The sequence below is a fragment of the Micromys minutus genome (assembly GCF_963924665.1).
Source record: "Micromys minutus genome assembly, chromosome: 1".
Lineage (NCBI taxonomy): Eukaryota > Metazoa > Chordata > Mammalia > Rodentia > Muridae > Micromys > Micromys minutus.
Genome location: NC_137969.1, coordinates 223081424 through 223099862, shown reverse-complemented (window position 1 = coordinate 223099862; position 18439 = coordinate 223081424). Strand labels below are relative to the sequence as shown.

General features: G+C 38.7%; 1 protein-coding gene across 8 annotated transcripts in view; it reads right to left on the bottom strand.

The window, feature by feature from the left end:
• GPHN (gephyrin) overlaps window positions 1-15775 on the bottom strand; it is a 448543-nt gene extending 432768 nt beyond the window's left edge. For all 8 annotated transcript variants that reach the window (XM_080942493.1, XM_080942494.1, XM_080942495.1 and 5 more), the window contains exon 1: window positions 15564-15775. In XM_080942493.1, the coding sequence (XP_080798619.1) occupies window positions 15564-15627 (64 nt within the window). In that variant the 5' untranslated portion in view covers window positions 15628-15775. The remainder of the gene's footprint in view (window positions 1-15563) is intronic.
• Between the last annotated feature and the right edge of the window lie 2664 nt (window positions 15776-18439).

Below are 18439 nucleotides of genomic sequence, written 5' to 3'. Positions count from 1 at the left end.
GGGGGGCATCTGGAATGTACCAAAGTCCTGGGAGGTAAGAGACCTTAGATGAATTGTTCTTGTCTAAAAGAACTGCAGGGACAAAAATGGAGAAGAGACTGAGGAAAAGGAAGTCCAGTGACCAGCCCAACTTGGGATCCATCTCAAGGGGAGGCTCCAAGGCCTGACATGATGTTATGGTGTGCTTACAGATAGGAGCCTAGCATGGTGGTCCTCTGAGAAATTCAACAAGCAGCTGACTGTGATATAAGCAGATACACCCAATCATTGGACTGAAGTCAGGGATGCCAGTGGTTGAATTAGGGAAAGGCTGGGAGAAGTTGAGGAGGAGGGTGACCTCATAGGAAGACCAGCAGTCTCAACTAACCTGGCCCCCTGAGATCAATCTCTCAGACACTGAGCCACCAATCAGGCATCATACACAAGCTAGAGCTGGTCCGAGACCACTGATACATATACAGCAGAAGAATGCCTGGTTTTGCCTCAGTGGAAGAAGAATGTACCTAACCTTCAAGAAACTTGAGACTCCCCAAGAGGCAGAGAGACCTGGTGTGGGTTTGTTTTGTGGGGGGACATCTTCTTGGAGACAGAGGGCAGGAGGAATGGGATGAGGAACAGTGGGAGGCCAGACTGGGAGGGAGCAATGACTGGATTATAAAAATAAAAGTAATTTAAAAGGAGGGTGTTGGCATAGGAATGGTCAGAACACATTACATACATGTATGACATTTTAAATAAATTTTAAATAAATGCACTTAATAAAATAAAAATAACTTGGAAAAATACATATACATTTTGATTCAGGCAAAACAAAACAAAACAAAACATAGCCAGGTGTAATGGGATATACTTATAATCCCAGGATTAAAGAAAACAGAGACAAAAGCAGCCCTTGGGGTTCCCTGGCCAGCCAGTCAAGCCTATTTTGTGCAAAGAAAAAGTGAATGGCACCCAAAGAACATCTGTCATTGTTCCCTGATCTCCACACACATGTATGAGTGCATGCATGTGCATGACACGCACACAAACAATGTACACCAACCATATAATCAAATTCTCATGCTTAAAATTTGTAAGTATAGTACTTCATAATTAGTCAGATTATTCGATAAAAAATGCAACTAAAGTTAGAGTAATACATTACTTGTGATCAAGAAAATAATAGAATGATAAAACTGGGTATGTTGATATTTAACTGCTTAAAAGTTACTATTATATAAGTGAGAAATCTCTATTATTCATCTATGAATCTATCATGTATTATACATGGCCCACTTTCAAGTGGCAGTGAGAATAAGAAAGTAATGAATGTTTTATGATGATGCATAATTGACAATTTTTAAATTAATATATCATAAACCCATTTGCAAAAAAAGCTGAAATGCAAAACCCATATTAACCTCTGTTAATAATTACAAACTTTTCTACAAAAATATGCTCTAAATTTTATTCTCTTTTGCACCTAATTAATATAAAAACATTATCTCTTATGCATATTATTTTTTCTTATTATCAGTCATTTTTATTCAACTTCAAACAAATACAGTTTAAGACATAGCTTATTTATGGAATTTATTATTTTAAATAAATTATTAAAATTAAATCACTAAAAATTCTTCTATAAATTCCTGTGTATGGTGGTTTGAATAGGTATAGCTCCTACAGACTCATGTTTTGAGTGCCTAGTCCAGAGGGAAAGGCACTATTAGGAGATGTGGTTTTGTAGGAGGATGTGTGTCACTGTGGGGGCAGACTTTGAGGTCTTGTATGCTCAAGCTATGCCCGGTTTCTGCTGCCTGAGAATCAAGATGTAGAACTCTCAACTCCTCCAGCACCATGTCTGCCTGAATGCTGCCATGTTTCCCACAATGGTAATTAACCAAACCTCTGAAACTGTAAGCTAGACCCAATTAAATATTGTTCTTTATAAGAGTTACTATGGTCATGGTGTCTCTTCACAGCAATAAAACCCTAAGACAATGTGACTTTGGTAAAGCCAGCTACTTAATATCTCTCTACCAAAGGTAAGATATGACATATGATACAGAATTGGAACCAATGAAGGTCCTTAACTCTGGTAATGACAGACCCAAAAGTGAACATACACAACTGAAGAACTGACTCATTATTGCTTGTAAAAATATCATGAGAAAGAAAACTTTCCTATGGACTCTTTAGTTAGGAAGGTGAAAACTTGAAATTGCCCATTACTATAACTTCTCAAACTACACCACTTTTCCCAATTTTGTATGTAAGATAACTTATAATATTTTTTTAAAAAGAGCATGAAATAAAGGATACATGATTACAGTAATTCCAAGATCACTTGATTTGAGTACTTAAAGTCAGCACCTCCTCTATGCTCTGTGGTTATTTCAACCATGTTCCCCTTTGCACCAAAGTTAACTTTTAAGTTCGATGTCTTACATTAGCAATAAAACAATGTTCTAACCTATCTATAAAATTCAAGAAAGATACCTTAATGCAATTCTAGAGGACCTGGGTTCAATTCCCAGCACCCACATGGCAGCTCACAACTGTCTGTAATTGCAATTCCAAAGGACCTAACACCCTCACAAAAACATACATGTAAGCCAAACACCAAATGTACATAAAAATAAAAGAATAAAATATCTTTTAAAGATATTGTAATAGGTTGTTTTAACTAAGAAAGTGACAAAAATTGAGCTTTCCTACTTGCCATTTAATTAATTCAAGTGTAACTTGTACAATATGAGTGTTAATTTTACAAATACCATTTTTAAAGTTTACATTAAAACAAAATGTTCAGCACTAACTTTTAAATACATAAAGAAGGGGCTCATACCATTGAAATGTTTCATTTTTTTATATTCAAAAATAGTATTTTAGGTACTCAAGATATTCAATTATTCTTACCTGAATAGTCTAAAGATCATGTAAATTACTTTTTTCTTAATGTTTAAAAATCAGAAAATAGATAAGTTTTAAAGTTTAATTTCTAAGAACTCAAATTAAATTTATTTTCTTAGAAAATAAGGATTTTTTTCCTTAACATTTAAATATCAGGCAAGACAACCAGTCATGGTCCTGAAATCGTCAAATACAAAAAAAAAAGATATTCTAATACTTCCCAAGGACATAATAGGTTAGGATCTAAGAAGGTAAGAAGGGAATGTCATGTATATAAACATCATAACTAAAGTTAATATATTATAGATTCAGGTATTGGAGTCTATACTAACTAATCTTCAGAATAGATTGAAAACATGACTGTTAAGAACATAGTCATACCTAGGCTTGAATCTTGACATTGCCACTAGTATAATCCTAAACAAGTTACATAACCTCTCTACTATTCAGGAAGGATGAAAGGAATAAGATAGTACCTTTTAAAAGTTGAAAAGATTAAATAGCATATCCAAAGCACTTTATATAAATAGAACCTGTAAGTGCCCTATAAATGTCTTTTAAACTTTAGTCAGCAAAAAAAAAAAAAAAAAAAAAAATCATGTCCAGTGTCTTATCTTAGCAGAAAAGATATAGAAACTTAAAATTTGATATCAAAACTTACTAAATGTAAAAAAACAATCAAGCTTTAGAGTTATACTTAAGTCATTCACAAAAAAAGGAAAATACAACAATATAAATAAGCCATGAATGTTCTCAAGTCAGTGTTAGAATATAAACTCCAAGGGCAAAAGATAATTTATTTACTGCCTTATTACTTACTTAACGGAAGGACTGATGTTTCAGAAATTCATAAGTATATCTTTTCATTTGTTTCTCATACTAATCCTACACAGTAAGCATAATTACATATATTTAAACCCAAGAACACTAACGTTAAAAAAAAAAACTGGCTCAAATGTCTTTTATAAGTGACAGAGGAGGCATAACTTTTGGCAAATGTCAAAATGTTGTTTTGCCCACTAAAAGAACAAACCTTCAAACTAACAAAATTTCAAATTTTTACCTATAGTTTCAGATTGTCAAGGTATTTTTTAAAGAATTATTTTTATTTATATGTGTTTGTGTATATCATGTGTGTGCAGGTAGGAGAAGGCACCCAGAGTTGAGGTTACATATAGCTGTACACCACCTGATGTGGGTACAGGGAACTAAACCCAGGTCCTCTGGGTGAGTAGCAAATACCCTTAACCTCCGAGTCATCTCTTCAGCCCCATCAAATGTTCACTTTTTATGAAAACATAAAACTCCATTAATGTAAAATACTTGTGCAGAGTATGGTCAACAACTAAAACACTATCTAAAAAACTGATACAAAACACAGCATTATTATATTTCATCAAAAGAAATGTAGAACTTTTAATAAAAAACTCCTCAATTCCATCTATATGAACTCTAAGTCCAATAATAACAGCCAAATATTGATTTATATAAATGTTGACAGGTGACTTTCTAAGGTAGTGTATATATTTCACATCATCTATTTTTTTTAATTTATTACTTCTATGTAATTATTTCATTAGTCAGTAATAAAACAAAAGAAGCAAGAAATGCAAACACCTACGTGAAGAGTTTTAAAACTTAGTTTTAATAAGATGTATACACATGAAACTGCTAGAAAACCATGCAAAAACAACATAAAAAGGATTAGAAATACAAACTAGTTATTTTCACATGCATTATCTTGCTCTTAAAAGTTTATATTGAAGAAGAAATATGTTGCCAGTGTAATTCTAGAAAAAGAAATTCAGAGAGACTAAATAACCTCCCTGAATAAAAGGTACATGTATTAGTGAGAATTGTCGTAAAAGACAATGACAAAGAAAACTAAGGAAGCACTTGACTGGGCTTATATGGCTTCAGGGGTTACACCATTATGTAGAAAGAAGGCAGCTAGAACACCTGAGAGTTCACATCTTGTTCCTTAAACAGAGATAGAAGACACAGGGAATGGCCCAACTCTTTTGAAACTTCAAAGCCTGGCCCAGGTAACACATACCTCCTTCAGTGAGGTCAAAAACCCTAATCTTCAAATAGTTCTTACACTAGAGATCAAGTATTTAAGCATATAAACCCCTAAAGACATTTTCACTCAAACCACCACAGATGACATCCAAGTTTGTCTGGCTCTAAAGTCTTTTCTTCACCAGGAAGCCTCTCAAATGTATATCACTACAGGACACAAACATTTTTAAGACTGTTTCCCTACAGAAAAACAAGCAACACATAACTGAAGAGTTTAATTTCTAGGAAAGATTTTATTAAATGAAGTTTAACCTGAGTCTTAAGCTAAGTAAGTGTAAGAGTAAAATGATTTGATGCCATGAAATTTTTTCATTCTTTTAGTTTAGAAATTTTAGTCTAAACTTTCATTTAGTTCATAATTATATGAACTTTTAAACATTTTAACATGTCTTTCTTATTTTCTTAAAATTTTATGTATAATCTTCCTTCCCCCGTAATCTAATTATAAAGACAAAAAAATTAAATCTAATATCCTGTATTTTTCTTTTCTTTTTTTTTAACTGTAACCAGATTTATTAAAGATACTTTTCATAAACAATCATGTTATTCATGCAGTACATGGGCAGACAATTAACAATATACAAGAACTTCCAAATTCCCTTCTTGTATAGACTACCAAAATCAGAAAACAACTGTAAAACCCAGTGAAATCTTCATTCACTGCTTCGAAAAGGGGAAAGTAGCTTAGAGTGAGGGCTGACACTTCACATTAAGGATGTTGTTTAACAACTTTTCATGAGCCAACCCTGACTTTCAGGAAATGAACATGGCAGAATTATCAATCTGAAGATCCACAATCTTTTATAAAAGAAACCATTGCTCTTCTGAGAACACTTGATGAAGTCACTGCAAAGTCCACATTGTCCAATAGACTTGAAAACCAATTTTGGGGGTCAGGTTTCAACAGGTCTCTGGTTTTAAGGCAATTATGTTTACAATGATGGTACACAGGGGAAAGAAGTTATAAAAATGAATTTAGAGTTTTCCCAGACCACAAGGCATGTTGTGCCTTGGTTGCCACCTATGCAGGATACGGTCTCAAAATTATCAAGGAAAAAGGTTTTCTGTCCTCAATCCAGCTTAGGTGATATTTTGTTATTGACACATGATCCTCCCCTACCCTCCCCCCACAATGAAGTGTTCAGCATTCGAACAATATAGTTTTTTTTTTAAAAAAGTAAAACAAAATTCTGCATTTTTATAAAACTTGATAAAAAATAGTATTTCAAACTATACAGTCACCAGAAGTACACAGTTATCAAAAGTGCACATACATCTCTTGGCATCTCCAGCACCTTCCGCTTTCTGTACCTGGTCTGTGTTGGCATCTCCATTTTCTGCAGGATTATTTGCATCCTTACCGGCATTGGCTTCCCCCTTCTTCCCCTTGGATACTTTTTCTCCCTTCTTTGCTGGGGCCTTTTTAGGCTTGGGCTCAGGTTTTGGAGAAGCAGGTTTATCAGACAACCTTGGAGATCTTGTCTGTGGCTCATCTTTCACCTTGGCTTTGTCTCCTTTAGCATCCTCTTCAGCCTTTCTTTTGGGCATGGCAGCCACAGAGGACATCTGCACTGAATGCGAGTATACAGCAGCGCGCCAGTTTGGGTTTGGTCCATCCTGGGGTTGTCCTCGCTGCTTCTTCACACTGCTCGCTTTTTTTTTTTAATTTATTTATTATATATAAATACACTGTAGCTATCTTCAGACACCAGAAGAGGGCATTAGATCTCATTACAGATGATTGTGTGAGCCACCATGTGGTTGCTGGTATTTGAACTCAGGACCTCTGGAAGAACAGTCAGTCTTAACCACTGAGCCATCTCTCCAACCCTTAAATTTATTCATCTATGTATATGAGTGCTCAGTCATACACATATACTTCTGTAGGCCAGTAGTGGGATCAAATCAAACAGGTGGTTGTGAGCCACCATGTGGGTGCTGGGAATTGAACTCAGGACCTCTGGCAGAAGAGCCAGTGCTCTTAACCACTGAGCCATCTCTCCAGCCCATCCTATGTTCCTAAAGGAGAAAATATTGTCTTGAGAGCTTCTATCATCTTACAGAATAAATATTCCTTTATAGTGGCTTGAAACAAAGAGAAGAATTTAATGTGTTTAAAATATAGAACTTAGCCAGACTAAGATTAAAAATACAGGGAACCACCAAAGAAGCTAAACAACAGGGAAGACCCAAGGGAGGATGCTTAAATCTCACTTAGAAGGGTGAATAAAACAGTCATAGGAGACAGATGAAGGGAGGGAACTGGGTCAAGTGAGGATGGATAGGGGAATATGGGGAGAGACAGGAGAGAGGGCCAGAAAAGTGAATGGAATTTGGGGGCTGGGTGGCATCTCTAGGATGTACTGGAGAGCCGGGATGGAGGAGGCCCCACGGAGTCTGGGGGAGGTGACTTTAGCTAAAACTTCTAACAGAAAGGGATATAAAACGTCTTGTAGCTCGCAGGACTCCCAGTGGAGGGATAAGAACACAAACCCACCTACAAAACTTTTGACCCAAATGTGTCCTGCCTACAAGGTGTACAGGGACAAAGATGGAGCAAAGAATGAGGAAATACCCAACCAATGACTGCCCCAAAGTAAGACCCATCCCATGGGCAAGAACTCTGACACTATTAATGATACTGTTATGCTTGCAGACAGAAGTCTAGCATAACAGTCCTCTGAGAGGCTCTACCCAGCAGTTAACTGAAACAAATGCAGAGACTAAGAACCAAACTTTTGATGGAACTCAAGGAATCTTATAGAAGTGTTAGGGGAAGGACTGAAGGACCTGGAGGGGAAAAGGACTTCACAAGACCAACAGAGTCAAGTAACTTGGACCCTTGGGGGCTCTTAGAGACTGAACCAAAGAGCATACATGGGCTGGACCTAGTGTTCCCTACCCCCTCAACCCTGCACATATGTAGCAAATGTGCAGCTCAGGTCTTCATGTTGGTCCCCCAACAACTGGAACGGGGGTTGTGCCTAAATCTATTGCCTGCCAGTGGATTCCATTCTTGTAACTAAGCCAGCTTGTCTGGATTCAGTAAGAGAGGATGTGCCTAGACCAGCAGAGACTTGATGTGTCAGGGTGGGGTGATACTAGGGTGGGGTTCTCCCTCCTCTCAGAGGAGACAGGGAGGGGAATGGGGAGAGGGACTGGGTGAGGGTAGGCCCGGAAGGAGGGAGGCAGTGATTAAGCTATAAAGTGAGTAAATAAATTAATTCTTATGCATATTACTCTACATTCCCAAGCAGACTTCTTTGGTATATATGATAATAAAAATCACAGAAATTAAATATATGTGCACACACACACACACACACACACACACACACACACACACAAGATGGATGGATGGGGGTGTCTTCCAACATTCTAAACACCATGCTCTTTAAATCAAATCCTAATACCAGAAAAGAGTTTAAAATCTCAGAATAAAAGGAACTGGAAAAAATGGCTCAGCTGTTAAAAACACCTGCAGTTCTTTCAGAGGTTCCATGATTCAGTTCTCAGCACACATATCAGACAGTTGACAACCACCTATAACTTCAGGTCCAATGGATCCAAAACCTACTTTTCCCTCCCTAAGCAATTAAATATACATAGTACACTTACAGACAAGGAGGCACACACACACACACACACACACACACACACACATATACACAAATTAAAAATAGTTTTAAAAATAGACTGGGAATCAAATAATGTGTTCTCTTTAAATTTCTTTGACATTTCTGATTTTATTTTAAACACACACAAATACTCCACACTGCCTGATTTACTTATGTTTATTTTAATGGGTGCTCTCCACCCATTTACAAATGAACTAATATAATTGACACTGAAAAAATAGATTGTCCAGAGTCAGATTATCCCTTGATACAATGCCATGTACCCCAAAACTATAGTAATAAATTTTTATCTCCTTTTCTAACTCCGTTTTCAAAGTAGCAATGTTCTTAATATAATAGATTTAATTCTTCTCTTTCAGCACATATAAATAAAAACTGGTAAGCTACTGTGAAAGTTATTAGAGTTAAGTTATAAAATTTTCATAAAGTTCTATTTAATCAATTAAACACAAATTAGCTTATTAATTCATTAAACAATCTGGAAAGAATATTAAATTTTACTTTTTACAATATTAAAATTTACTTTTCGGGATCACACAGAATTGCTTTAATTATCATTTAACCAGATAAAGTAATATTTCTTCCTTATTTTTTTCTCAGCCCAAGTCCAAAGGAAGAAAACTTTGTGAACTGCACTGCTTTTTCACCCAAGATTTCTATTTTTAACACCTCAAATCCCAAATATACTTCATTGTTCTTCAATCCTATTTACAGAAGCAAAGCATATATTATCTACTTAACTGACTTCCAAAAAAGTACCCTGTTCAACTTATTCAGCAATCTATCACTAGCAAGAATAAAAATAGACTCTTATTCATCACTTCTTCCCAAGTAGCCGACTGTTGACTCTCTTCTACATTCTCTCAAGTCAGGGAGTCAAATTTTTAACTTATTTTCATTTTGTATTTATCAGTGTTTTGCCTGCATAACACATGCATTCTCAGAGCTCAAGGATGACAGAATTTCAGACAGGATGAGCTTTCATTTAATTGCTGGGAACCAAAGCCAGGTCTTCCTACAAGAGCAGCCAGGGCTCTTAACCAATCAGCTATCTCTCCAGGCCTCATATGTGTTTTTAATATAGTTGAAACTTGCTATATACCAACTAATAACCTAACGTCTTTGGCAAATAATGTTAGTATTGAGTTGATTGGAAGTTAAATTGGAAGCTGGGATGAGGCTTAATTGATAGAGTGCTTGCCTCGCATGAACAAAGCCCTGGGTTTAATCCTAGTACTTCATAAAATTGGGCATAGTAACACATACCCATAACCCCATCCCTGGGAAGGTGGAAGTAAAAGGACCAGAAATTCACATTTATTCTTGGTTACATCATTCAAGGCCAACAGCTTTTTTTTTTCTATATTGAATAAATCTCTCATTTTCTCTAATATATTGCTTATATCTATGAATTCAAGAAACAACATAGTTGAGAAGTAGACTTCTCTTTAACTCTAACTCTACTCACGAAAAAGGTAAAATTGCCATAGCATGCAATTCCTTACATAGAACTTAGGTTTTATTTTCAATAGTGACTTGCCTACCTAATGACATTATTCTTAAAATAAAGATGTATTTGTATATTATTAACAGGAGTGCAGCTCAATGGTAGTGCTTGCCTAGATTGCAAAAACTCCCAGAGTTCGATCTACAGAACAAAACGAAAGGGGACTTGGGGGTGGGGAGTACAGGGAATAGTGTTATATGACTTTGAAAAATTAAAAAAAAAAAAAAAAAAAAAAAGATGTTTGGACAACCCCAGAGTTAAAGAGTAGAATCTCCTAAGCTGACAAGTTAGTATTTTGTCTTATGTTCTAAACAATTACTTCTAAATGACTGAAATACTAAGTATTCTTATAACTCTACTATCTTTATGTTCTACCTTTTATTTAATTCCTACTCTTATATTTGTTCAAACATCTCTTAGTAATTTTGAATCCACAATTTAATATAGAAGTATATAATTATTTGAGGAAAAAATGTTTTATTCTAGCCACTTGTGGTACACATCTATCATCATTATAACACTCCAGTACAGAAGCAAGAGATCCCAAGTTCAAGACCAACCTAAGTCATACAGAAAGGTTCCATCATAAAAACTTAAAATTTCAAAAACAATCATTCACCAAAAAAAAAAAAAACAAAAGTGCTCATCTTTTTCTAACATGAACTAACTACTCTTAGTCAAAATTTAGGTAATGAATTATCATCTTTTTTTAGGTACCTTGGTAACAAACATTATCAGAGTTACCTACTAAGATAGAGAATTCAAACTGGAGCATGATCTCCACTGTTTCATGCATTCATTATTTCTCTGGCAATATTGCTATAGAGGTTTTAAAGTAATAAAAGTATTTGCTGCCTAGATAAACAGCTTCTTTCAAAATAGGAAAAAAGATGTAAAACTTGACACATACAAAATATAATGTCTGCTATGTAATTGCTAAGACTGACTCCTAGTATAAATACTAACGTTGTTTAAAAGATTCTACATCTGCCCTACATCTCTAGTTTTGTGGTAGCAGGTATTTGTTTACCTGTCTTACATTAATCATTATCAAAATATCACTAGTCTCCAATATAAATAGTGACAAACTAGAGAACATTAGAAGAAACATTACTAAAATACTAGACTTAGGTCACCAAAACTATTTAATTTTCATTTCCTACAAATCTACACCAAATAATGACCAGTAATATATTTATTCTTAGAGACATATAATCTTCAACATAAAATGTTTCACTGTAAGGCTAGAGAGGACTTTGGTGTGTAAAGTTGCAACCTGAATTTGGTCACCAAGATTCACATGTTAGAAACAGAGAACTAGCTTTTGAAAGTTCTGACTTCCACACATAATCTATTACACCACATGCACACAAATAAAATCAGAAGATGTATAATCTAATTTCATGTATATACCGTATATACATTCTTATTTTCCAGATAAACAAGCAGTATAACTAAAATAACAGCATTACTTTATCACAAGCTGAGTTTTAAGTCCTAAATGATTCAAGATAGTCAGGCCAAAAAGAAAAGCCATTGTTAGCAATGTTTAGACATTTCCCTTTCTTTTAAAATTCCAAAAAACTTAATTCATATAATAAGTTGCACAGACTATACTATATTTGTTAAATTCGTAACTGAAATGAAGATCAGAAAAACACTGAAGGAATGGAGAGTTTCAGAGGACAAATTCTATCTTTCAACTGGGGACAACAATGACATAAAGAAGTCAATTAAGAACTTTATAAGTGGGCTGGAGAGATGGTTCAGTGGTTAAGAGCACTGACTGCTTTTTCAGAGGTCCTGAGTTCAATTCCCAGCAACCACACAGTGACTCACAACCATCTTTAATGGAATCAGATGCCCTCTTCTGTTCTGTTTGAAAACAGCTACAGTGTACTCATATACATAGAATAAATGTTCAAAAAAAGAAAAGAAAAAAGAACTTCAGAAGTAACAGTACAGTATTATTCAGACACACTGTAAAGTGTTTATAGGGGTAGAACCATTCCATATTTCCCACTATGTTTGTAAAACAGCTTTAGACAAAACACTTAAAATTACTATTGTGAAATATTCTGGGAGACTTTTCCCTATTCCAGCCTTGAAATTGAGATCCTGCTTTGACCTCAGTCTGACCAAAGCTGTTATGGATATATACCATCGTGTCTAGCACCGGGGCATTTTCTTAAATCATTTCTTCTACCTTTAAGAAAGCTACAAACTGCCAGGGCCATGGCGGCACACACCTTTAATCCCAGCCCTCCGGAGGCAGAAACAAACTGTTGGTCTACAGTTCAAAGCCTGCCTGGTCTACAGATGGAGTTCCAGGGCAGTCAGGGCTACACAGAAAAGCCCTCTGTCTTTAAAAACAAAACAACAACAACAAACTAACAAACAAAAACAAAAGTCATAAACTAGCTAGATATGATGGCACAACTATAATCCAGTGTTTGAGAAAAGGAGTAAGATGGCAGGATAAAGAGCTCAAGGCTAGCTTGGACTACATAGCCTTATCTAAAGGGGGAGGGAGGGAGGGAGGGAGGGAGGAAGAGAGAGAGAGAAAGAGAGAGAGAGAGAGAGAGAGAGAGAGAGAGAGAGAGAGAGAGAGAAAGAGAGAGAGAGAGAGAGAGAGAGAGAGAGAGAATATAACTTGAATGAATCAGTTTCAACTTTAGCCTTTTAATTTACTCTAAAATTTAGGAGGAAAAAAATCATTTAAAGTAAAACTTCTAAAATCCCAGACCTTGAATGGCATAGCTTCACTTTCAGAGGATTGTTTTCCCACTGCAAAGATCCCATGGAATGTCAATCCACTGGATTAAGCTGTTTGTAATAAAAATCAACTACTCGGATTGGAAGTTAGTGCTATTTCTACTGATTTTTCTCCATGCTTTTAGGTTCTATCATAGTAAGCAACATTGCATTTATATCAGTAACTCAAGAAACATCCCTAGAGTTACTTCTGATTTTAAATATCCATTTTATCATCAAACTCTATTGTCCTGTTAACATTTCATCTAAATTTTCAGCTTCTTTTCATCCTTCAGCTACACCACTGGTATGGCTGGCCTTAGATGTTTCCTCCCAGACCACTGCTGTGTCTTCATTCTCATGAGACAGCTCCCCTAAACTGTCTTTAACTCCATTGTCAACCTTATCTTCTCTCCCTGACACTATGCCACCTACCTCTTCACCTGGCTTTTCAAGGCCTTCATGCTGAATTTTTATTCTGCTCAAGAGCCTCATCTTCAATCACATATTTATTTATAAGGTTGCTGCTACTGACTTTCAACTCCCCTTTAAACTGCCAATTTCTTCTTGACCCTATTAAATGTACTAAATTTTTCCTTCGGGTAATCACATTTTCTGTTAATCAGTTTGAACACTGAATCCCTTTCGCATCTATGCCCAAAATTCATAGGCAATATATTTAGACAACTTTTAGTAATGTTTAGACAACTGTATAGTAATGATGCATTTAACAATTTATCACTCATCAGTGTTATCCCTATCAGAGCACAGACAAGGGCTGTATCTTTCAAACCACTCAGCAAAACACCTATGTACTGTCAGTTGACCAAAATAAGATAATTAACCAAGTGAAAATACAGGGCAAGAGTCAACAAAGCATGCGCTTTACAAACAAACCCTTCAGTTTAAATATTAAACATCTAGGGCCTTTCAATTTCTTCAGAGAGCTTACCTATTTTTGTTTCTATAAAAATTTCACGTTCATTCGTCTATTAATTTTCCAAAAAGCATGGCCAAAATCAAAAGTTAGTAGTTAGTAAAAGGGTATGCACACTTACATCACACTGTCAGATTCTTTTAAAGTCAACAAGATCAAATCTAAGAATTGTAAGCTACAACTGAGTTTTCATACAAGGAAACAGTTGCAGCCAGAAAAGATGCACACCATCTGCATATTCTGATGGGGGGGGGTCCTTCCCTGCAACTGATTTAGATTAGTTTCTTTACTCCAGAGGATTTGATTCAAAAAAAATTCAATAAACTGCTCTTAACATCTGCAAATATGCATCATGGAAAGGAAACCCAGTTACTAAAAGGGGGAAACAAGAACAGGGGTATCCTCTTTTCATAAAAGTCAGCAGCTAAATTAAGCTTTGTGGTCCGTATCTGCGGGCAGAATCAAAGATTTGTTTCTACTTTATAATAAAAGACAGTTGCATTCAATTTAGTTCCTTCCCAGGCATCATCTCAACCTGTCAGAATTCTACAAAAAAAAAAAAAAAAAAAAAAAAAAAAAAAAAAAAAAAAAATTAAATGAAGTAGGGAAAACACTAGGATTCCCTTCTACATAGCTTCTTTTTCCGAAATCACATCACTAAGTCTTGGATTTCCTTTACTCCACAGTAAGCCTCAGACTCCAAATATAATTCTTTAGCCTCCGCTTCTCCATTCAATTACACTTGAACCACGCCAACTACAGAACCACAGCCGAAACCCCTACAAATAGGCTTGCTATTCATCTTGGAAGTCGTGCCCTGCAGCAACTGCCTATCTCCAAACCCAGGGATATCACCCAAATACAACGCAACGGAATCAGACATGCAGAGCACACACACGACTTCCGCGAGGGAGGGAAACGCGACCCGGGAAAAGTGCGCTCCTCACCAGCCTCGGGACCATCCACCGAGGAGGTAGAATGGGGGGGGTTCCCAAAAGGGAGGGGGAGAAAAGAATCCAACTGGGGGAATCCTTCCTTCTCAAGAAAAAAAAAAAAAAAGGTTGGATCTCCTGGCCTCGGGAAGCAGCCGGTCCTGGCTGAGGAGAGGCAGACAGAGAGGGAGGGCCCTCTGCTAGGAAAGGCAGAAGGAAGGCACTTTCTGGGGTCCGGACTAGAGCCTGTCACCTGGCTCCCGGGGGAGGTGAGGAGTGTCCCGTCGTCTGCTGGGGAGACACCCGGCCCGCGAAGGGGCAGCAGAGGCGGAGCAGAGTTCGCCTGCCGAACCCCGAGTTCTGTCAGGCAGGTGCCATGGGGCCGCCGGGTGGGGGGGAGGGGAGAAAAGGGGGTGGAGATGGGATTCCCCCCTCTCGGAAGAGCTTTAGTGGAGGAGGCGCCCGGCCAACCCCAAGCAGCGTGCTTTAGACTGCTGAGCCGGGATCCCGCCGCCCGCACCGGCAGCGCGGAGCCCCGCAGCGCCCGCCGCACCGGCCCCTCGGTCCCCGGGGGCCAGAGACTTTGGCTGCTAGGGCTCTGGGGCCTGACACCCCACCGAGCCTGGCCCAGCTCCCCGGGGAGCACACGGGAACACCCGACTCCCCAGCAGCTCTCAGCGGTTGTAAAAGACACCCCCCCGGTCCCCCTCCTCAGCCTGCCCTCTTCCCGAGGCCGCAGAGAAGCACCACGGCCGGCGAGAAACCTCCGGCAAGTCGAGGGCAGTGGCCGTTGAGGCCCCCAGACCTCCTCCCCCGGTTACCTGTGAGGACTCCGACACGGATTTGATGGTCGTGGTTGGTGAGGATCATTCCCTCGGTCGCCATGTTTCCCAGCGCAGTCACCGCACTGACAGGAGCCGGGAGAAGCCGGAGCCCGGAGCGCGCCGGCCGGGAGCGCGCTTGCCTTGGAGAGCGCGAGAGCGAGGCGCCCGGGGAGCGCGAGGCGAGCGGGAAGGAGGGGGCCGAGCGCCCAGTGGCCTGCGTAGGGGGGGGTTGTGGGGGGGAGAGGCCGCTCCAGGAGCGCGCGGGTCCGCGGAGGGGGCGGAGTCGGGCCGCGCGACCCCGAGTCCGGCCGGGAGGAAGCGATCCTGGGGTGGGAGAAGCGGCGGCCTCACGGAAGACAGAGCGCGGAGGCGGCGGGGCAAGGCCGGCGAGACCCAGAGGCTCTGCGGAGTGAGACCCAAGACGCCTGGATGGCAAGAGACCGAGGGGAAAAGGGAGCACACGCTCTGGAGGTTGCGGGGGCGGGCTCGGGGACAGGGGCGGAGCTACACCCCGAGGCGTGCAACTCGTGGAGAGTGAGGGGAGGAGTGCGAGCTCGGCTGCAGAGTGCCGGGAGCGGGAAGGAGCCGGCCCAGCCTGAGAGGGACCGAGGAACGTTCCTGGGCGCGCGAGTAGCGCCGGATTGGCTGGGCGGACGCGGTGCGGGTGCGCGCGAGGCACGAACGCAGCCTCGGCGGGCCCCCAGACAGAAGCAATCCCCCGCCGAGCCTGTAGCCTCGTCAGTTCGCCGCCGCCTCAGGCCGGCTCTGCCCGCGTTGGAGCCACTCTGGACCAGGTGCGGCAGCGAGGTGGACTCGGCTCCTCCGAAGGCGCGGGAGAACCTAGAGGTGGCTTAGGAAGCTGCATGGATGGCAGAACGGTGGCCACAGAGACAGGTTACCCTGTGCCGCCCAAGCTGTGACCCGCAGCCAGCCATCCTTCGCTTTCGCCCCCTTCAGAGACAGCACACCAGACCTCGCAGATGAAGCTTAGGTGTCTGCAGCAGGGCACATGGACTGGTGATAGCCGGCTTCTCTCTGTGTGTGTCGTCCCCTAGTTGTAGCCCTAAGCTTCCTAGCCACGACCTATGGCTTTTGGTGAGAAGTATCCATCTATTTAGAATATGGACTAGTGTCATACACGCTGAACCACAATCAGTTGCCATGGCACTTAAACTTTATTTCAGTATTTCTGGAATGTGGAATTACTATGAAAATGTGGTATTTAGTTCAGTGTCTTTTTTATAAAATGCTAACTATTTTGTGTAGTAGGTTTGCTAAATACCCTTTTCTGCCTCTGTAATTTTTTTAAGTGCGTGTATGTTTTCTCATTTGTTCACCATAGTAAACCTAAAAGCAAATAAAGTATCAAAAATATTTAGTAATCTGCACTTAGTCTAAAATCTCAGTTATATGGTTGTATGGGGTTTGTATTGTTCCGGTTTGAACATAGTGTTACTCATCCTATTTGCTAAAGATTCACATTGTGTCTTTAAATAATAGAGTACAAAAGAAATAATGGATGGAATTGAGGAAGGAAAAATTCCTTTTGAAGATATGTATAGCTAGTATTTCTGACAATGGATTAAACTTTTAAGCTAGATCATGAACTCACCTTCCATAATTACTACCAAAGATCCTGGTGGCAAAATAAGTCCTAACTGGTTTCAAAAGAGGAAGAAGATTGGTGAGAAAATAAGCCCAAGTGTATGATTTATCTCAAACTAAAGATGGAATAAAATTGTTGATTACATCATAAGCTTTCAGGCCTATTCTATTCTATGTGGTACATGCAAATTCTGTATGATTGGAAAAGTTTCTTAGTATTTAGAACTTCTAAACCTGCCCACTAACAGATTCCTTCAAACTTTAAGGAAAGTTAATAGATTGATTGGGCATGCCCTCCAACTTAGAATATTTTATAGCTTTTCATGTGCAAATAATTAGCACTTTCACAAATCAGTAACAGAACAGAGGACTTTTCTGCATCTATAATAGTAATGATGAATTTTATTTTTTTCATACATACTGAGTACACATTACTACTGAACTACATCTCTCATTAAAATGTAGTTGTATAGGGTGAATGTGAAATAAGTCTTCAGATTACATGGATTATTTTATTTTACTAAATACTAGCACTAAGATTACTGAAAAATAATGAAATTGGACAATTGTAAATGCTTGTCTTCCAATTCTTTTGTTTGTATATTTCTCTCCCAAATTCCATAGGCTGTAACAAAATTTATAAGAGAAAAACTTTACTATTCCCAGTTCCCACACTTTTCCTTTCTGTGATTTCAATTTCCATATTATCTATGGCCCAAAAAATATTTAATAGAAATTTTAAGTTAGAAAGTATATATGATCATATTTTATTGTGTACATGAATAGTATTCAGAAGGATAAAGAAAATTAAACAATTTACCTTAGTTCCTCAAGGTAAAACATTAAAAAGTTTTGAATGCATACCATTCTTAGTGTAATACAATCACACGTAATTCCATTTGGTCCTGCCTGCGCTATGAATCATTGCCCTATCCCACCCACCTAAGCAGTCCATCCCTTAGTCACTGAACATTATCCTGGTCATCAGGACAGCTGTCCCAGTACCAAGTGCTTAGTTGTAGCAATTCAGCTATGCCAAATAAAAGCTGTAAAATGTGCCCAACAGTGAAAAGATAAAAGCTCTCTGATGTTATTAATGTGTACAGTGAGCTAAGGAAAGTCTATATAGGATTTGATGCTGTGAAATTTCTAGTATACATTGGGAGTCTTGCAATCATAGTGGAATTGTCATATTACACTATGTCACTTATTACCATATAGAAACATCTTAAAAGTCATTCTAAAATCAAGTTCAAGGAAATTTTTCT